The sequence below is a fragment of the Dipodomys merriami genome, unplaced genomic scaffold (assembly GCF_024711535.1).
Source record: "Dipodomys merriami isolate MVZ:Mamm:240054 unplaced genomic scaffold, mDipMer1.0.p SCAF_380, whole genome shotgun sequence".
Lineage (NCBI taxonomy): Eukaryota > Metazoa > Chordata > Mammalia > Rodentia > Heteromyidae > Dipodomys > Dipodomys merriami.
Genome location: NW_027205382.1, coordinates 276594 through 298695, shown reverse-complemented (window position 1 = coordinate 298695; position 22102 = coordinate 276594). Strand labels below are relative to the sequence as shown.

The 22102-nt window shown below is 40.5% G+C and overlaps 1 protein-coding gene across 3 annotated transcripts in view; it reads left to right on the top strand.

The window, feature by feature from the left end:
* The window catches only part of LOC138805020 (copper-transporting ATPase 2-like), a 69621-nt gene that overhangs the window by 22764 nt on the left and 24755 nt on the right, over nt 1-22102 (top strand). For all 3 annotated transcript variants that reach the window (XM_069989577.1, XM_069989576.1, XM_069989578.1), the window contains 4 exons: nt 10588-11818; nt 15781-16041; nt 19035-19198; nt 20990-21151. In XM_069989577.1, coding sequence (XP_069845678.1) covers nt 10588-11818; nt 15781-16041; nt 19035-19198; nt 20990-21151 — 1818 coding nt within the window. The remainder of the gene's footprint in view (nt 1-10587; nt 11819-15780; nt 16042-19034; nt 19199-20989; nt 21152-22102) is intronic.

The following is a 22102-nucleotide window of genomic DNA, read 5'->3' as shown; positions in this document are numbered from 1 at the left end:
CAAGCTATTGAATGAACAAGAACTCAGTTTCTATTGCAGCAAAGAAGACTGAAGTTAGAGGTATTGAACCAATGGTAACAATTACAAGGTTGTCAATTGTGGACTTAACATTTTAATTAATTATGATTTTTTTGTGGTGCTGGTGATTAAACCCAGGGCCTTGTGCATACTAGTCAAATGCTTTACCACTGAGCTATGCTCCTATACTTGACCATTTCTAGAAAGTAGGTTATATGAGGTTGAGTTTTATTTTTACCTATATGAAATTAAGGTAGCCCAGCTGGGACAACTATATATCTTCTAAAATAGAAGGCAAAAATAGATAAGTGGGATTATCTGTCACATAAAGTGACTGTTAGCCAGGCATGGTAACACATGCTTGCCATCCCAACTATTCTGAGGCAGAATTAGGAGGATCATGGTCTGAGGCGAGGTAAAAAACATGAGATCCTATCTGAAAAATATTTTTTAAAAAACCCAAAACCTAGGGGTATTTTTCAAGTGATAAAGTACCTGTTTAGTAAGCAAGAGGCCATGAGTTCAAGCCCCAGTATTGCCAAGGGGAGGAGCTTACTATAGTAATGAAATTGTCATTGTCAGCATCACTAGAATTTAATTTTCTTTTCTCCAAAATATATGGTTAGATTCTTTTTCTTTCATCAGTACTTGGGTTTGAACTCAGGGCTTGCATTTGCTAGATAGGTACTCTGCCTCTAGAGCCAAGTGTCCAGTTCTTTTTTGCATTATTTATTTTTTTTGAATAGGATTTTGTTTTTTGCCTTTTCCAGCCTGAATTATGATCCTCCTTCTTTAAATTTTTTAAAATTTATTTTATTGTAAAGCTGCTATACAGAGGGGTTATAGTTACATGAATAAGGCAATGAGTATGTTTCTTGTCCAACATTGTTACCCCCCTCCTTTGTTTTTCTCCTACTATCCCTTCTCTCCCCCACCTCCTCTACTCCTCTCCCCCCACCTTCCGAAGTTGTAAAGTTCATTTCCAACGTAGTGTCTTGTGAGTATCATTGTTGCAATGGGTCATCCTGTGTCCTTGTTTCAGCATTTTGTTATTGCCCTTCCTCTCCCCAAATTAGATAAATGTATGTACAAGATGCAAGGTACCAAAATCAAATACAAAATCAAATGTTTCCTGCATAGCTGGGATGACAAGCTTGAATCACGCCCAGCTCTTTATTTGTTAAAATGGGGGTCTCTTGAAACTTTTGCCCTGGCCAGTCTCATATCCTGGTCTCCATGACCTCAGAATCACAGATAGCTAGGATTACAAATGTAGATTCTTTGGTTTTCTCTAATAACAGTATCGGTTGGACAGAAAGATGAATAGCATAGTATAGAAATTTACTTATTTTTCCTTTCTTAGAAAAATTAGACCACATTCGCAGCCCAGGTTGTCTTCAAACTCATTACTCTCCTGCCTTAGCTTCTGGAGTCCTGGGATCACTAAACTCTGTCTCTATTGTCTACTGTTTTTGATCTATTGTGGATATCTTTTTATGTAATTTCATTTATTTTAAAAATTACTACATAACTCTCTGCTGGATAGTCTATTTTTGCCAGTTCTCTAAAGAAGAAATCTTAGATAGTTTCCAAATTTTCATTAATTGAAATGTGGCTCATGTAATTTTTTATCAATGTAATAAGCATTATAGAATTTCAGTGGGAGTGCTCTGAGTACTTAATATTTTGATAGACATTTTGTAATTGCTTTCCAAAAAGGAAAGCACTAAACTTGAAAAGGTATCACCAGACTTGAAAATTTCTACCAAGCAGTGGGTCAGAACTAGTATCTCATTTAAATTTATATTTCATTAGTTAAAAAAAATAGCCTTCTCACAATTAAAAATAAATAAATAAATAAATAAATACATAAAAATAGCCTTATTTTTAGCTAATCATCCTTCTTTTCCCAAGGATATCTTATTAACAATGTCCATCATGCATTTATATAGTAGTATTGTTAAAGTATTAGATTTATATATAGCTAATTCCTGTAAAGGAATATATTTGTTTTATGTGTAGCTGTCAGGTTGTAGACTTAGCATTTTAATTTATTATGATTTTTTGTGTGTGTGTGCTGCTGGTGATTAAACCCAGGGCCTTGTGCATACTAGGCAAATGCTTCACCACTGAGCCAGCTCCTATACTTGACCATTTCTAGAAAGTAGCTTGTTGTTCTAGGTAGAAAGCACTACATTCCTTCACTGTTATATTGCAGTTATTGTGTAACAAAATAAGTACAAGTTGCAATATTTCATCAGATCTGACTATTATATTGTAAGCTATCAACAAAAAATAATCCTGAGTGTATAGGTTTATATGGATCAATTTTGCATCATAACCAGTTGGGAATAATAATGTTGCATTTAGATCTGTTTCACCATGATCTTATCATAATGCTGGGAAATGACACAAGGGATTAGGGCTTTATGGTTTTGAATTCATCTGTTTCATCCAAATTAAAAAACAACAACAACAACAAAACCTCCAAGGTATGTTGAATGAGACTGGCCTTGTAAAACTTCATTGTTTGAGAGGAGTAAACACTCTTTGTTTAGAGATTATCAAAGAAGATTTTGAAGCAGAAAGTGCTGTAGGTTGAAAAAAGTATGAAAAGTTCAGAGCAGTGGCAGGAGGCTGGCAGTGAGCATTCTGAGATAACACTTGTAGACCAGTCCACTGAAAGTTTGGGGATTTTATTTTGCTGTGTGTTAAAAATAACACATGCTGAATGCCTGTGTGTATTCAAGCTTGTTAATTTGATTTGTCATTGATTTTTTTCAAACTTATTTTTTTTCCGCAAGGGTTGTCAGATAGACTGCATCCACTTTCTTAGTAAGAATTACTATTTTGCCTTGCTCTGGTCAAGGAGCAGTAATAGTCCGGAGATGGGGTTGCTATAGTAGGTCCTCATATATACTTGAATGAATGCCTATGCTTTTGCATTGTTTTTGAGACATGCTAGGTAGTCTGTATTGACCTCAAACTCACAATTGTCCTGCTTCACTCAGCCTCTTGAATGCTTCTTGATTACAAGTGCATATGACACAACCAGCCTGAAATTTTGAACTAGTAAATTTAAATACCCCTTAATGCAAGTTCATTTTGGACTTTTGTGAAATGATATTAAAGCTGTAAAAGCATATTTTTATTATAAAAATAACCCTTTGTCAGTGATAGAGTACTTGCCTAGTTATGTAAGAGGCCTTGGGTTCCATCTCCAGTACCATACACAACACACATAACACATACAACACACACAGACAACATATATACACAGAGAGTAGCACTTGTTTTGCTTATTTAAAATTTTTAAATTGGAAAATATGTACAGATATTTTAAAAATCAGTGTTTTATAACTCACTTAAAGATATACTTAAAGATATACATAAGTATATGCCCTTGTATCCTGTGTACCTAGAAGTTTAATACGTTGATTGTATGTCACTGGGCTTTAGCGATGAACACCCACCAGTCTGGCCTAGGTAGTTTGAATGAGATCTTTCCTTTTTCTCTCTTTCTTTATGTCCTACCCTGACTTTCCCTTTCCACTTACTCTTCTCTTCCATTCATTTTCCTTCCAACTCCCCCCTTCTCCTTCCTCCCTCTGGAACCTCAGAATTATTATCTCTGAGGTAAAGCTAAGCAAGGCTGTGATTCATATAACAGGCTCAGGCTGGCCGGGGAACACTATGGGATCCACATCATCGTACCTTCTTGAGTTAAGCGGTGCAAAGGTTGGTGTTCTGATGTAGGTTTTCTGAGGTGACCGATGTTAAAGGGGATGAAGCCAAGACTCAGGCTTAAGTGGCTCATTTGGCCTGAAGGTTAGGCCCTGACAGGTTGCTTTTCTTTATTACATTTTCTTTTCTGCATTGTAGTTTCTTTCTGGATAAAAAGATAACCTTAAAAGTTTTTTTATTTCTTTATTTTTTGGATAGGTCTCATTATTGCTATTTTTTTCAGGGAGCTGGGTCCTGCTTTGGAGTACTTTCCTCTTACTTATGCCTCCTATACAATTGGGATCATAGGCACATACTTATTAGTTGAGATGGAATCTTGGTAATTTTTGCCTAGGCTGCCTCTACCTGTGATCTTCCTGATTTCTGCTTCTTGAATATCAAGAATTACAATTTGAATCACTGAACCTTTAAAATTTGTTAAAGAACCCAGCACCATTGGCTCCTAGCTATTCAGAAAGCTGAGATCCGAGGATCACAGTTTAAAGCCAGCCTTGGGCAGAAAAGACTTATCTCTAATTAACCAGCAAAAAGCCAGAAGTAGAAGTGTGACTCAAGTAATAGAGAGCCAGCCTTTAATGGGAAAGATCCTGAGTTCAATCAAGCTCCAGTACTGGCAAACAAAAACCAAAAAGCAAAAAATCCTCCTCAAAAGACACATGTTAGTTAGCTTCCAGGTTGTTGAACACATGGCGATGCTCAGAGAGAGCATAGAGCCTCTGCCCCTTCTCCTGTACCTTATCCTATGCATCTCTTCTGTGTCCTAGTAATAGAATTTATAATAACCCAGTGCATGTGTTATTCTAAGCTCTATACATTCCTCTAGCAAATTATTTGTGTCTAAGAAGGAGGTTGCGGGAACCCTGACTTATGCCAAAGCATGTGATTGTCTCTAAAGTGGGGAGTCGATGGACAATTTGGGGAGCTGAACCCTCTACCTGTGGGATCTGATATTATATATAGGGGGATATTGACAGAATTGAGTAGGATTAGAAGACACGCAGGAGAGTCTGCTACAGACGCTACTTTAGAGGTCATAGAAGTCTTCTGTGTTGATTGTTGTGTGGAAATCTTTTTCCTATAGACTAATGGTCTTTCAGTTGTACATGCCTTAGTATTCTTCAATTTGTGGTCCCAATCCTTTGTAGAAAGGCTTATTGTTTCCACTTTGTCACTTTCAAATTAGTTGTGAAACTTTTCATCAAAATATGCCATGTACTCAAGGCTGGGCATGGTGTTACATACTTGTAATCTCATCACTTGAGGGGTCTAAGTCAAAGGATCATGAACTTCAGGGTCAGAATGAGCTACTTAGTGATAAAAACAAATGTACCATGGAATTTCTATTTTCCTTCCTTCTTTCCTACTCTGTTTCTTTATGTTTCTTCTTTTTTTTGGGGGGGGGGAATTGGGGTTTGAACTCAGGTCCTTATGCTTGTTTGGCAGGCATTTTACTGAGCCACACTCCTGCCCTTTTTGCTCTGTTTATTTTTGAGATAGCTGGGCTGGCCTAGACTGTGATCCTCCTATATATGCTAATGGCCATAGTTCAGATAACAAGCCCATGTACCCATACCCAGCTTCTTTTTCTGTTGAGACAGGCTTCTGTGAACTTTTTGCCCATGCTAGCCTGGAACCTCAATCCATCTCAGCCTTCCACACAGCTGAGATGATAAGCCTGAGCCACTGTGCCCAATTATTGGTTGAGAACAGGGTCTTACAAACTTTTTGCTTGTGCTGCCTTCTGTGATCCTCCCAAGTATCTAGGATATAGGTGTGAGCCACCAGCACTGGTTTGAGTTTCTCATTTATTTCTCTCTCTCTCTCTCTCTCTCCCTCTCTCTCTCTCTCTCTCTCTCTCTCTCTCTCTCTCTCTCTCTCTCTCTCTCTCTCTCTCTCTCTCTCTCTCTCTCTCTCTTTTGCTAGTTCTGGGGCTTGAACTCTGGGCCTGGGCACTGTCCCTAGGCTCCTTTTGCTCAAGGTTAGCACTTTATCACTTGAGCCATAGTGCCACTTCTGGTTTTTCTGTGATTAATTGGAGATAAGAGTCTCACAGACTTTCCTGCCCTGGCTCACTTCAAGCCTTGACCCCTTCAGATGTCAGCCTCCTAAGTAGCTAGGATTACAGGAGTGAGCCACTAGTACCTGGCTCTATTCTCATTTCTTTAGACCAGTCTACTGGAAATCTGTTCACTTGAACTCAATGGCAATTCACATAATCAGAATAGAGGTTTTACCCCTCTGTACAGTATGTTCTCAAATAAAATAAAATAAAACTTAAAAAAAAAAGAATAGAGGTTTTAGAGAAGGAAGGAATTATTATTATTATTATTATTATTATTATTATTATTATTATTATTATTATTATTATTGCCAGCCCTGCAGTTTGAACTCAGGGATTAGGTGCTATCCCTAAGCTTCTACCACTTGAACCACTTCTGGCTTTTTAGAGTAATTTATTGCCATTAAGAGTCTCATGGATTTACCTGCCTGGGCTTGCTTCAAACCATGATCCTCAGATCTCAGCCTCCTAAGTAGCTAGGATTATAAGTGTGAGTCACTGGCACCCAGCTGGAAATACTAATTTTGCTAGGCAAAATGCAATGAGCTGCTAGATTTTTCTTCCCCACCCCCCAAAACCCGGAACTCAAACTTTTGATCTGATGCTTTTACTCACTGGCTGATGATCTACCATATGAGCCACACCTCCAACCCCTGAGCTGCTATCTTGAAAGCACAGTCCCACTCGCAAGGGGAAGAGTATGAGTTTTAAAGGAGTGTGCAGGAATATGGGCTCTGGAATATATGATCTGGGTCTGTGATAGCCTTGAGACTGCGTGATTCTCTGTGTGCTGGTGTTAGTTCTTGGAGTTGAATGTCTTGGTGTCCTGGATAGCCATACCTACACTTCTAGGGATATAAGGAGAAGAGTGTGATGACCTTTTCTGGAGTGGTAAAGATATTCTTTAGTTCCTTCCTGTGAGACAGTTAGGAAGAGAGAAAAGATAGAGAGAAAGATGAGAAAACTAATGACTAAGACATTTTAAACTTGCATAACTGAAAGGCTGATTAGTAAAGTGAGTTGGTTATTGGGCTAAAACTATAGTTGTGAGCATGTCTTAAGTGTCTTCCTGTTACAGTATGGTCTATGTAAAGATCACATTTTCCTTCTTAGGCTTTCTTTCTTTGTGTGTGCTGGTATTGGGGCTCGAACTCAGTGCCTTGTATTCTCTCACTTAGCTTTTTCTTTTGAGGCTGACACTACCACCAGAACCACACCTACACTTCTAGCTTTTTGCTGATGAATTGGAGGTTGGAGATAAGAGTCTCAAGGACTTTTCTGCCTGGGCTGACTTTGAACTATGATGCTCAGATCTCAGCCTCCTGGTAGCTAGGAATACAAGCAAGAGCTACCAGCACCTGGCCAAATCTTAATATTTTTGCCTGTCTTTTCTTCTAAAAAGCATAGCATTCTCAGCAAAATCCATGTGACTTGAGCGCCTGACATGCAAAGAACTATCATTGTTGGATTTCCCCCTGTGATCTCCTGCTTCCCATCCTACTTCTAGTCCCAATGTCTCCTATACTAATAGTGTATTAAAGATTCAAAGATTATCAAAAGTTTTGTCTTATTTTGGTGCCTGCAGAAAAATACCCAGGTATTTTCCAGTAGTGAAAAATCCAATGGAATGAGACCAAACAAAGACATTAGCTAGCTTTTCCCAGAAATGCAGTTGCCACCCTGGCCTGTTGGCCAATCCGGAGATTGTTTGATGAGCCCTTAAATCTAAACCTGTGTTCATTTTATATAAATTCAGAATAAGGACTTCCCCTGCCAAAGACTGTCTCAATTAACTGAGTTCAAAGCACAGGCATAACATAGATCTATGCATTAAAGAGATTCAGATACCCCATAATTGTTGAGAGATTGGTCCAAAGGCAGCAGATACTCAAGGGTTTCATAATAATGTATTGTTTGCAAAATGTTGTCTCCCATAACTGCCTGTCCTTCCTGCTTGTCTAAAAAAGACAGTATTGTTTGTTACAGACAAATAGCTTCTAACACTTCTGCAAATCCTCTTGGCATGAACATAGAATTGACAATTCAGAGATTAAGAGGCAGCACTGTGGCCTAGGGTTTGTTAAGTTACAAGTAGAACTAGAGCCAAGATATAGAAGTTGGGTAGTAAATCATTAGTGATTTCTTTCTCCAACAGACTAGGTAGTTGAAGGCTTTCTCTTATAAGAAGATAAGTTCTCTTAAGATATTCTGAAAATGAGTGTCATTAGATATATTTAGTTTCTCCTTCACTGTTGGTACTTTTTCAGTAAAATTATTTTTCAGAAAAATTGTGTATGTGTGTGTGTGTGTGTGTGTGCACGCACACACACACACGTGCTCGCTCAAGGCTGATGTTTTGACACTTGTGCCACAGCTCTAACTTCTGACTTTTTGCTGGTTAATTTGAGATGAGTGTTTCATGGACTTCCCTGCCTGAGATGGCTTTGAACTGTGATCCTCAAATCTCAGCCTCTTGAGTAGCTAGGATTATAGGCATGAGCTATCAGTACCCAGCAGATTATTATTTTTAAACACCATACACATTTATTCCCTCAGTTACATTATGGATATTGAGTTTTAGTTGCTGGGGACTCTGCTGAGGCCAAGGGTTTATGGATGAGTATGTAAGAGCAGCTGCTGGAAGAACAGCAATCTGGTAAAGAGAAAAGTAAGTACAGGAAGGGAAAAGTCCATAGAAAAATGTTCTAAATACACAGAAATAACAGAGGATTGCCTAACTCTTTGGAATGGAGCCAACAAGACTAATGAAGAGGTGAACACTGAATAGAATGGACAGTTTGAGAAAGAAGGGAGATGTAGACCCAGGGAACAGGTACCAAAAGCCTGTAAGTGACTATATTAGAGGGGAAGGGTTAAGGAATGGCACTAGTGAACCCTTGAAGAATTTTGGGGTCTGATTGAGGGAGCCTGGTATGGAATGCAATTGTATTCAAATGATTGCAAGTGACAAAATTTTAAGTCAGGTGTTAAGAGAAAAAAAAAGTATTGGGGGCTGGGAAAGTGGCTTAGTGGCTCAGGCCCCACGACAGGCCAAAAAAAATGTATTGAATTTATAAAACGTCCATAGAAAGCTCCCAATTGGATCAAAGTTCAGTCTTATGGTCATACTAAGAGACTTAATTCTTTATTTAAACAGGATTGGACATAGAGTTATAAAATGTAAAACTTTAAAAAGATAGAAATGAACTAGGAGACTTTGTGAAGAATATAGGCATTGGATATAAACAGACATGAATGTTTCTGTTTATGTGTCTCTAGCTAAACTTTGCAAAGACAAAAAACCTGGGTCAGTCAGCATTTTGTTACTGTAACAAGTATCTGAGATAATCAGCATACAAAAGGGTTTCCTAGGGCTTGAGTTTGGAAGATTTCAGTCTATTTTAATCAGTATTTACTTAATGCCAACTCCAAACAAGATTCTGTTCGGAAGCTCCTTTGGGATCATGTTAAATTTAACTTTTTAAATGACTTTTCTTTGGTGTTTGTGCTGGTGTAGGTACTAGCACTCAGGACCTTATACTTTTGCTTGGCTCTTTTGTTCACTGCTGGCCCTTTCCTACATCTCCAGTTCCAGCTTTTTGCTGGTTAGTTGAAAATGGCTCAGATTTGTCTGCCCCATCTGGCTTTGAATCTCAATCCTCAGATTTCAGCCTCCTGAGTAGCTAGGATTACAAGCTTGAGACATTGGTAGCTGGCTCACATGTAATCTTTTGTACTGCTGTGAAAACTATATATCTTATGTAAGAGAGCCAAAGATTGGAATCCTGTGGAAGGAAAGTTTTGTCTTGTTAGTGGAATGATTATATCTACATCATTCTGTATAGAAATGAGGAAATAATGCTTGTATTGTGGTGGATTGAGAAAATAGGTCTAGGACTGGTGTGGCTCAAGATAACATATGCCTAGCATGTATGACAGCCCCTAGGTTGTATAACTACCAAGATTAACACATACATAGGATCATTTAATTTGGTGAAAGACTTGTTTTAGGTAAAGAGAACAAGACTCTAGAATACCCAGGGCAATGACAGTGCGAGGCAGGACTGTGGTATTCCTCATTAAACTCAATTCCTGTTCCTTAATCCTGTCCTTCTAAGTTAGTCACTAGTGCTCATTTTGCTTCAGTTTACTTCACATCTTTCTTCATAGGTCTGTAGTCCACTTGCAGATTCCAGCTCTTCAGGACCTGGGAGGCCTGTGCCCAATGGTTATTAAATACATTTGACTTCTGTTAAGAAAATCATAGACTGCTATATAAAGATGGGCAGATTTAACGTGTTACCTTAAATACCTGTTCTGGAATTTGCATTTCAGTGGGACCTTCAAATTTTGAGTTGGAAGGACAGAATTCTGTGGGGATTCAGATATCAACCAGAGCTCAGAAGCTCTCTCTGCCTTCCCATTGTGAAGCATTGCAGTCTGCCTCTGTCACAAGACAGCACTAAGTTACATTGTGCCTTCTTCCCTACTTCAGCAACCTTCCACATCTTCTGGTTAGGAAGGCACAGCACTGAGCCAACAGACAGCTTTCTAGGTTCAGAATCATAGAGCGTTCAGAGCTAAAGAGAACCCACAGGAGCCCATTCATTTTCTAAATGATGTCTAACTTTGTTTTTCCTCTCTATGTTCTCTACCCTTGACAAGTTTTAATACCAGGGATATTTTCCATTTTCTCTGTGCTATGCAAAATTGGATAGTATAGGAAATATTTGAACGATCAGTAATGTTATTTATTTTCCTTTTAGATCTTGTCTAAACCTTCTTCACCTGCTCATCCGTGGGAACAAGGAATGAAGCAGAATTTTGCCTTTGACAATATTGGCTATGAAGGGAATTTGGACAGCACTGGCTCATCTCTGACCGCCACCAGAACGATCAGCATTCTGGGCATGACTTCCCAGTCATGTGTTAAGTCCATTGAGAGCAGGGTTTCTAGCCTGAAAGGCATTGTGAGCATTAAGGTTTTGTTAGAACAAGGCTGTGCATCAGTGACCTATGTGCCAGCTGTCATGAGTCTGCAACAGATTTGCCATCATATTGGGGACATGGGCTTTGAGATCAGCATTGCAGAAAGAAAGGCTGCCTCTTGGCCCTCCAGGTCCTCACCAGCCCAGGAGGCAGTGGTCAAGCTCCGGGTAGAGGGCATGACCTGCCAATCCTGTGTCAGCTCCATTGAAAGTAAGATTGGGAAACTGCAAGGAGTAGTGAAAGTTAAAGTCTCCCTTGGCAACCAAGAGGCAGTCATCACTTACCAGCCTTATCTCATCCAACCTGAAGACCTCAGGGACCATGTCAATGATATGGGGTTTGAAGCTGCTATCAAGAACAAAATGGCTCCCTTAAGCCTTGGACCTATTGATATTGGCCTGTTAGAAAGCACCAACCCAAAGCGGCTGACAGTTCTTGCTAACCAGAATTTCACTAACTCTGAGGCCTTGGGAGACCAAAGAAGCCATAAGTCTACCCTCCATCTTGGAATCAATGGAATGCACTGTAAATCTTGTGTTTTGAATATTGAAGGAAATATAGGCCAGCTCTCAGGGGTTCAAAATATCCAAGTGTCCTTGGAGAATAAAACTGCTCAAATACAGTATGACCCTTCTCAGATCACCCCTTTGTCCCTGAAGAGGTCCATCGAAGCACTTCCACCTGGGAACTTTCAAGTTTCTCTTCCTGATGGAGCAGAAGGGGGTGAACCAGAGAGAAGGTTTTCCGGTATTTCATCTCCTGACGCCACGCAGAGAAACCAGGCCCAAGGCACATGCAGTACTTTGGTGCTCACCATCACTGGAATGACCTGTATGTCCTGTGTACAGTCCATTGAAGGCATGGTTTCTCAGCGGGAAGGGGTGCAGCAAATATCAGTCTCTTTGGCTGAAGGAACTGGAACTATTCTTTATGATCCTTCTGTAATAAATCCAGAAGAACTCCGAGCTACTGTAGAAGACATGGGATTTGAGGCATCAGTGATGGCTGGTATGTAGCTGATATGTGTTGGAAGCATGTCCTGGGGTTGTTTCTTGGTGTTTGTTACGATAACAGAGTACCTGGGTAGTTGCACAGGTGAGCCGTGCTTTACAGGTTGACAGTTAATAAAGCTCTGTAACCTGTCCAAATTTGTTAAAATCTCAGGATAGAGGAAATGGAATTTCTGACTGCAGCCTCTTGAGTAACTGCCACATACTGAAGTCCTTGCATTTGGGCAGCTTTTCAAGAGAGAATTATGATTCTGTGTTCTGAAATATAGCACTGTGGTAACATTAGGCCCTTTTTTTGCCCAAGAGACGCTTGTTAGTTTCTCAGAAGATATTTCTGGTACATAAAAAACAAAATAGTAAATGCATCAGAAACTCAGCATTTAGAGGCCATTCTCTTCAAAGGGAGGATTAAGGGTAGGTTTTAAGGATGACTTCACTTTGATGGCTGTACAGGAAGAAAACTGGGAGGGATAGTTTCACAAGCAGGGATGACCCCTGACCTCCCCTCCTATGCTGGCATGTTACCAGGCAGAATTTCCCAGGAGGCCACCAGCCTGCTACTTCTTCTTGGTTCACTGGCCTGTGTTCTCCTTTTCATTTCCCTCAGAGTCCTATGATACAGCATCATTTGAACCCTTTTTGCCTGCCCCGAACTAAGCTCTGTGCTAGTTATAGGATTGTGCATGGGGAAGACATTCTGTCTTAAGAGCTTTTGTTGTTGTAAGGCAAGGTAGAGAGAATAAACCATTGCTGTGCAACAGGTTGATTCCTGCATGAGCTAGACTTGTTTTCTCCAGAACAGTGAAGTAGAGGGAAAGGATCGGAAAAGGCGGAACAAAAAAAGTGGAGAAAGCCTATATATCCTGGACAGTGTCCTAGTCTGGAAGCTCTAGAGAAATGCAACATGACCTAAGCAGAGGGCAGAAGGCTGGCTCTGGGCTCAGGGTCAAGAGGTCAAAGATCAGAACCACCAAGCCTGTGGTCACCAGGAAGGCTGTGAGTGATGGGAGAGGGATCTGAATTGGATGCAGAGACCTGGATGATCCCTCCCAGATGTGGAAGGTGGGGCTGGAGATTCAGATTTGAGTGTAGAATCTGGGGAGGGGAATTCACCAGTGAGTGACTGGAGGAGAAGGGCTGCACAGGCAAAGATGGGAAGTATGTCTCAGAGTGAACTAGGGAGAGGCCACTGGAGGCCCCAGCCCTGGTACATGGTACATGCTTTGGTACATGGGAAGGTGGGAGCCCAGCCTGTGTGGTAGAGGCCATCAGTATAACTTAGGCAAGGCAGAGGTGAGGAAGGGGACAGAGGCTAAAGATGAGGAGGGAAATAGTGCTTTCTTTTTTTGAGGTAGGATCTCATTATTTTGTACAAACTGGCCTCAGGCATCTGGGCTCAAATGATCCTCCTACCTCAGTCTCCCAAATAATTGGGACTACAGCTAGAGGGGCTCATTTGGTGAGGGACAGCTCTGTGGATGTTTGTGCTTTAGCCATTTAGCTTTCAGATCCAGGGCCTGTATGTCCTTCTAATCTGTAGAGTGGAGTAGAAGTAGGCAGCCTCAGAGCCTATAGTTAGACGTCCTTGCTACTGGGGAGACAGCCCAAAGAGGCAGAACTGCTTGTAGTACCCAGACAAAGCTTATCTGGCAAGGGATGGCAACTCTTTGGTTTTTCATGTCCTGTTAGCCATGTTAGAGTTTGTGTCCTTGAAAAAGTTTTCTCTCTTGTGATACTTTCCTCTTACCCTTTGAAGACAGCACACCCATCATTGTAGGGAACAGGTAAGCCATTCTTTGCCCTTGGTACCAAGTTTTAGGAAGGAGTGGTTTTAGTTTCTTTTTTTTCCCACTCTCACTACCCCCTGGAAAGAAATCTTTTTTATTTTTTAAATAAAAGTAAATAAAGAAAACAATAGCACAGTAGATTTTGAACTCAAAAGGTAAGAAATACAACAGAGTCAGTACCTGCTGTTTGGTCTCAAGTATAGTATTTCAACAACAGTACCCTCAGCCTTTTGGCAGCAAACAAGGAAATGACATTGAACTGCATATTAACAAAATAATTGGCTGAGTATACTTAGAAAGAAAAGAAGTAATTTTCATTGGGCAGAATGTGGAGAAATGGATTTATTGAGATCCAAAAGGTACTTAGGATTTCAAGTTTAGCAAATAATAATGTAGAATACCCAGTTGGATTTGAATTTGATGTAAACAGTGAATGCTTTAATATAAATAAAGAGCATTGCATATAAACTTGCACAAAAGATTATTTGTAGTCTGTCTGAAATCTAAATTTGTCTACCTTGTGTTTTCCCTGGCAACTTTAATTCAGGGTTAAGCCATTAGGATGCTGATGACCATCCTTTATGACTACTTATGTGACCCTAAAAAGTGTATTATAGCCCAGGTGCCGGTGGCTCATGCCTGTAGTCCTAGCTACTAAGGGATGCTGAAACCAGAGTATCAAGGTTCAATGCCATCCCAGGCAGAAAAGTCCAAGAGACTGTACTTTAATTACCTGAACAAAAGTCAAAACTGGAAGTTTGGCACAAGCGGTAGAGCATCAGCCATGAGCAGAAAAAGCCCAGTGAAAATATGAGGCTCTGAAATATGAAAATATGAAAATATGAGGCTCTGAAATTAAGCATGCATGCACACAATATATATCCTCAAATGATTGCACACAGTTTGTCAGTTAATATGTAGAGTTCATTAAGAACTATTATCAGTAAAAGTCACTTCCATCTTTCTGCCTTGTACAATTACGGTTTTAGAAAAATTATCCCAATGGGCCCAGTCATGTCTCATCAATGTTATTAAAAATGAGGTACCTTTCCTGGCTGGTTAGAGAGATATGGTGATTGGAGGAAGATTTGGGATTTCTAGCTTTGAAGACAGGGGTATGCTATATGAACCTGAAAATGCAAGTGGTCTTTTAGCTGCTCAAAAAGGCTGGACTGTAAGAAGTACTCTTCAAGATTTGTGCATCTTATTTATTCTAGGTAAATTAAGCTTGGCACAAAGATAGACAGAAAAGATCAGCTAATTTGTGGCAAAGGTATCACTGGAACCTTCTCAAATACCACTGGTCTTTTCAGTCAGTGGATTTGGATCATAATGGTTGGGGTCAAAACTGTTACACAAAAAAATAGTTGAATGTATCAGAGACTTGAATGTAGACGTCTGTTAAAACACTAGCTCTTCTAGAAGTAAATGTCATGAGTACTTTTGTGATGTTGAGGTAGACATCTATTAAGAGAGCATAAAAAGTACTATTTAAAAAGATTGATAATTGGATTATATTAATAATCAGGATATGTTGTTTGCTAAAAGCCACCATTAGAAGGGTGATAACACAAATCACAGACAGGGAGGATATATTTGCAATGCATATAATTGACAAAGGAGTCATATCTTGACTACATAAAGAACTTGTGCAAACAATAGGACAAAGGCAAATATCTCAATAAAGCTGTAGTTCTCATGGAGAGGGAGTCAGACCTTAACTAATAAGAATGAAGTACTGACCACAGTTCAGACCTGGAGTTAACCAGACCCACATCAAGCTCACTTTATTACTTTGAGATACATTAATTTCTTGTGATTCATTTCTTCATCTATAAATAGGGATAATGGTATTTAACATACAGAGCTATATTAAGAATTAGGGAGGTTATTATATGTAAAGTGCTTTTGCAGAGTACCTAGTGAGTCATTGCCATCATCATCACCATCAACAGCATCATTATTGTTAGCAGCAGCATCTAATTACAGTGTTCACCTACTCAGAACAGTCAACCCTGAAGAATTGGTATGCTTTCCAGGAACTGTAATTATACTTCGCTGTCTCTGGGCAGTAACTTTAAACTGAATATTTTCAAGCTTGAATTTTCCTATTCTGAAAAACAAAATTGCGATGAATTGTCTAATCTGAATGATTTCTGACATTTTGTTACAGAGAGTTATTCTACCACCCATCTTTCTGGAAATCACAGTGCTGGAAATTTCATGCTGCCGGCAACAAGCAGCACCCCTGTGCCTGGGCAGCAAGTGACTCCCCATGCCAGAAAGTTTTCTCAGAACAACAGTCCAGGCCACTCATTAGATACCCCACTACCCACCAGAGCAGCAGCCCCACAGAAGTGCTTTTTACAAATCAAAGGCATGACCTGTGCATCCTGTGTGTCCAACATAGAAAGAAATCTTCAGAAAGAAGCTGGTAAGAGATCTTTACCCATGTTGAACTTGGGAATGATGTATATAAACTGTATTCTCATCTTAGAATCTCCATTGACTGTTTCCTAGTAGTTCTAAAAATCTGGTAAGTTCATCATAAGGTAATATAGGGCACTGGTGGCTTATGAATGTAGTCCTAGCTACTCAAGAAGCTGAGATCTGAGGATCAATAGTTCCAAGCCAGACTACACAAGAAAGCCTATGAGATTCTTATCTCCAATTAACCACCAAAAGCCAGAAGTAGAACTGTGGCTCAAGTGCCAGCCTTGAGGGAGAAGCTAAGGGACAGTGCTCAGTCCCTGCATCCAAGCCCCGGGACAGGAAAACACACACACACACACACACACACACACACACACACACACACACACACACACACACACACACACACACACACACACACACACACACACACACACACACACACACACACACACACACACACACACACACACCCATAGTAGAGATGCTGGTTCAGCATTCTTGGGCAATGGGTGTTTTGTTTAAATAGTTTGGTCTAGGCGCTGGTGGTTCATGTCTGTAATCCTTGCTACCCAGAAGGCTGAGATATGAGGGTCACTGTTTAAAGCCAGCTGGGGCAGGAAAGCACATGAGATTCTTATCTCCAATAAACTACTAAAAAGCAGATGTGGAGCTGTGGCTTAACTGGTAGAGTACTAGCCTTGAGCAAAAGAAGCCCAGGGACAGCATCCAATCCCAAGTACAAGCCCCAGGACCAACACACACACACACACACACACACACACACACACACACACACACACACACACACACACACACACACACACACACTCACACTCACAACGAATAGTTTGAGTAAGTTAAGTAGTTGAGTAAATAGTGTGTCTGAGTAAGTTTGCCATGTAAAATCAATTTAAAGCACATGGTACATTCTATGGTTATTCTCAACTAGCTTATTCTGGTATTCAACATTCCCTATCCCCATCCATTAACCTTTTATAAAATGAACAAAGAACTTTCATTTTGTGTCTAAGTTCTAGTTTCACATATTTTGTCTGTCCAATTGTCCTCACAAGCCATGGAGTTTTATGAAAATGCCAGTTTTGTCCACCTACCCACATTTCCAATACTGTCTCAAGAACAAAAGTACAGCAAAAATCCTGTCCTTATGTGTTTGTAAATGCTTTAATCATGACTCGACCTGACCCAGTGGATCTTAGTATCTTTCTGCTCTTGATTCCCTGGCCTTTAACCTTCAGTTAGACTAATATGTTTTCTTGCCTCTTGTTCATTGTGCATAAAGCTTTCTGATCTCAGCATTCAGTGTTACAGGAGGACTTGTCCCCATGGACTGGCAGCTACTCATGAAGTCTATAATTTCATAGCCTGTGTTTTCGTTCCTGACTTCAACTTCTTGTTTTTCCCTTATTGTAGATTTTCAGAAGCACATCATTCATTTCATTTACTTACATGTGGCTCTTTTTCCCCTTCAAACTGACAATACAGTATTCCTAGCAAGATGGTTTCTGGGGTTACTTTTTTTAAAATGCCATTCCCGGAGCTTGAACTCAGAACAAGTACTGTCTCTGAGCTTTTTTGCACTCTACCACTTGAGCCACAATTCCACTCTGGCTTTTTGGTAGTTAAATGGAGATAAGAGTCTCACAGACTTTCCTGCCTCGGCTGGTTTTGAACCACAGTCTTCAAATCTCAAGCCTCCTGAATAGCTAGAAATATCTGCTCAAAGTCTAATATTAGAAATGAAGAAGTGGGGCTGGGAAGGTGGTTCAGTGGTAGAGCGCTTAACTTGCATGCCTGAGGCCCTGGGTTCGATTCCCCATCACCATATAAGCAAAAAGAAAAAAGCCGGAAGTGGCGCTATGGCCCAAGTGGTAGAGTGCTAGCCTTGAGCTGAAGAGCTGAGGGACAGCACCCAGGCCCAATGTTCAGGCCCCATGACTGGACCCAAAAAAAAAAAAAAGAAAAAGAAGAAAAAAAAGAAATGAAGACGTATTTATTCCTTGCATCCCAGTATTAGGGGAAAAAAGCACATCCTTTTCATAACAGAGGTTACATAGTTACAGACCTCATCCCTCACTTTGATGTGTGCAGATATGGGTATTACTAGGGCTTCAGCATTTTGGGGGCCTGGGTAGACATGCAAAATAAGCCCACTGAATCACCATCTATTTTAGCAAGACAGATGACTCAAATGTCACTCTTCCCCCCCCCCTTTTTTTTTGGCCATTCTGAGGTATTAATTCGGGACTTCCAACTTGCTTGTTTTGCTTTAATAATATTTTAGATAGGGTCTTGCATTTTTGCCTGAGACTAGCCTTAGATGGAGATAGTTCTACTAGTCCTCCTTCATAGCTGGGATTACAGACATACCACCACTCTCTCAAGTAACTGGAATTACAGACATGTCCTACTATGCCTGGCCTATAGATGTTTGAGAAGCATTTTATCCTAGAAGAGTGGTTCTCAATCATGACTGTATGTTAGAGTCACAAAGACTTTTTTCCCTTTTCTTCAAGCAGCAAGGCTTGAACTCAGAGCCTGGAGCTCACTTAGGTTGGTTGCTTACTGCTGGTGCTCTACCACTTGAACTATAATACCTCCAGACTGGCATTTTAGATGAGTCGCTCAGAACTTTTCTGCTTTGCCTGGCTTTAAACAATGATCCTCTGGGTCTCATCCTCCTAAGTAGTTAGCATTACAGGCATGAACCACTTTCACCCAGCTTTCTTTTAAAATATGGCTTTTAAAAACATGTCTGGTGCCCATCCTAAGAGACACTTACTTGCTTTGTCTGGGTAAAGTGTCAGATACCAAGGCTGTTCAGAGTTCTCTAAATGATCCTCATATAGAGCAAGGTTTGAGAACTATGGCTCTAGGAGCTCCTGTAGAGATTTTTTTTTATGTGTTAGACTATGTTAACCATGTCATCACAAAATGTTGCCCAGAGTCACAACCATGACCTGATGGTTCCAGGTATTGTCTCTGTATTGGTTGCCTTGATGTCGGGAAAGGCAGAGGTCAAGTACAACCCGGAAGTCATCCAGCCACCCACAATAGCTCAGCTCATCCAGGACCTGGGCTTTAATGCCACAGTCATGGAGGACAACATCTGTTCTGATGGTGATATCGAGATGATTGTAAGTATGGAGGCTCTGACAGCAGTTGTCCTCATGGCTGAGTTTTCCCATCTAGGATAATTTCTGGTGGTTTGTGGGTTTGGGTTTTGTGGGGGGTTTTTTTGACATGTTTGTTTTGTGAAGGAAAGTCACTTTGTTAGAATATCTGTGGAGGCCCTCCTACCACATACATTCAGGGTCAGGAGGAAGAAATGTCAAGGCACAGGAGGTAGGGAAAAGAGAAGTAGGGAGGGGGCTGTGCTAAGTATGGCAAACTGGAGAAGACTGAGTGAAATCACAATCCTTCAAGCCTGAAGAGAAACTCTGCTGTCTGTAGATGTTTCTAGACAGAATAGGTGAGTTCTTGGAGGTAGCTAGTGCCACTGAATGACAGATAGGCTAGAGGTATGGCTCAGTGTAGAGTATTAGTCTAACATGTACAAGGTCCTGAGTTCTGTACTTTGTCACACAAAGCACACAGAAATAGAGGGGCCCGGAAGCATATGGCTATTCAAAAGATCATTAATTAGTGTCCAAAGTAACCCAAAGCACTCAATCTGAAGTGAATGCCTCAGGTGTGCTTGCTCCCAGCTGTGTTTGGGAGGGTGGCTGTTCTCTGCCCCTATTTCAACTTGTAGTCAACAAGTCATTGAAAACAATGGATAATCCTGGTATTTATAGTATGCTTTGTTGAAAAGCACTTCTGAACAAAGCTATTTTTGCATCAACAAAGAAAGACTTAGAAAAAACCCCCAAAGAATTGAGCAATGCTGTTTTACTGAGGTGAATGGGTCCCTTGCTTCTTGATGTACTTAGTTACTAGCATTAATGGTGAATATATGTTTTTTAAAAGAAAAAGTACTGAAGACATGAATGGCACACTCAGCTCCTGTGTTCTCAGTTGAACAAACAAACCCTCTGCTGGGGGCTGGAGGGCAGTGTTCATACTTGCTGGGCTAGAGGTGAGGGTCCCTGCTGCAAACCTCCAGGACCACACATGAACTCCTTGGCCAATTCAGACTACTATATGGAAAACTCAAATCAAGAATATTACTGAAAGCTGGTCACCAGTGTCTCACACCTATAATCCCTGCTACTCAGGAGGCTGAGATCTGAGTATTCAGTTCAAAGCCAGCCTGGCAGAAAAATCCACAAGCTTCTATCTACAGTTAGCAAAAGGGCTGGACTAGGGGTGTGATGCAAGTGATAGAGCCCCAGTTCTGAGCTTGAATCCCTGAGTTCAAGCCTGGTTACCAAAAAAAAGTATTATTGAAAAAGATGGGGATTTTCTTTTTGAAAACTATTTAGCAATAGTTGTCATCACATTGTCATAAACATTGTTTGTGAACATCTATATTGATTGATTTGTTGCAGGGCCAGTCCCAGGGCTTCCATACGTACTATTCAAACTCTCTGTCATTGAGCTAAATAACTTCTGTATTTAGTTGGTTAGTATTCTAGGGAATAGTGAACATGCATACAAGTGAGTGGATCATTTAGATTTGACTAGTTCATATTCCAGGAATGGCAGGTCACATGTACAAGCCCTATATCTCCTATCAGGATACACAGAATGGTGTGGCAGAGGTGCCATAGACTGTGGTTAGAATTCTGGCCCACTTGCTGCAGAGATGTTCATTTATCTATAGTCTCTGAAGAGGTGTTTCACAATGCAGACCACAGTGACTCAGAACAGACTCTGGAATTCTGTTGTAGGGAAGGAAGGATTGTGGCTGTCACTCAACTCTGCCTGGTATCACTCTGAAAAGCTCCTCTCAGTCATGAGCCTGTGGCTCCTGTTCTGTCTTTCAGATCACAGGAATGACCTGTGCTTCCTGTGTCCACAACATAGAGTCCAAGCTCACCAGGACAAATGGCATTACCTATGCCTCTGTGGCCCTCGCTACCAGCAAAGCCCATGTGCAGTTTGATCCTGAAATCATTGGTCCACGGGATATTGTAAAAATTATTGAGGTAATTCATTCATGAAACAATTCTCACGTTTGTGGCAAAATGAGAAAACATAGTTAAACAGAAAGGAAAAAAAATGAGGATCACTGAAGTTGAATCAGAGACAAAGGTCAGTCATTGGGAATTAACACAAAGAGGTAAGTACCCAATAGTCTGAGGGAGAATATCAGTCAATGAGTAAGAAAAGGATGAGGGGAGAAGACATTTTGTTGTTTTTAATTTCAAATGTTTGTTGAGAAGCATCAGTGTCACCAGGATACCTGGTATGTAGGGTTAACTTAGCTAATGCCAATTTAAAAATATTATTTATGCCTTTGCCAGCGATCTATACATAGAAGGGATATTAGCATTGGACAGAATGATTTACCAGTTTGTCTTTCTGCTAGGTCTGTATTATTAGAAAAGTTTGGTCATTTTTACTCTGGTACTAAAATACCATGCCTGTCATACCTCTTTCTTCTCTCAGTTTGTTAACAGACCTGCATTCCTCTTTAAGGTCAAGGTGACAGCACACCATGAAAGAGTGAGCATGGGTGGTGATTGAAGTGGGTTAAGCCAATCAAACTAAACAAGATTAATTTCTAACAGTTAAATGGCTAAATGATGTTTAGTGAGAACAACTAGTTCGGAAATAAAACATCCTACAGCAGGCTTCATGCCATGCTCTTCCTAATTTCTCATCACTGCATATGTGGCCTTAAAGAGAGCTGCTGCCTGTTCATGGGCCAGCCCAGCTCTAAACAGGGCAGTATTATTGTTATATTGCCTCCTCCCAGAGGCTGGCCACAAATCTGCTTCATCAGTTAGGACAGAAGTACCCAGCTCTCAGGTTCAGAATGGCACTTCTACCCAGATGCAATGCTTTCAAGAACAGGAGCCATGGCATGGGTCAGGCTGAGGCACACACTCATATAGCAAATGGGAAGGAGAGGCCAGGCAGGGAGGAGGAGGGAG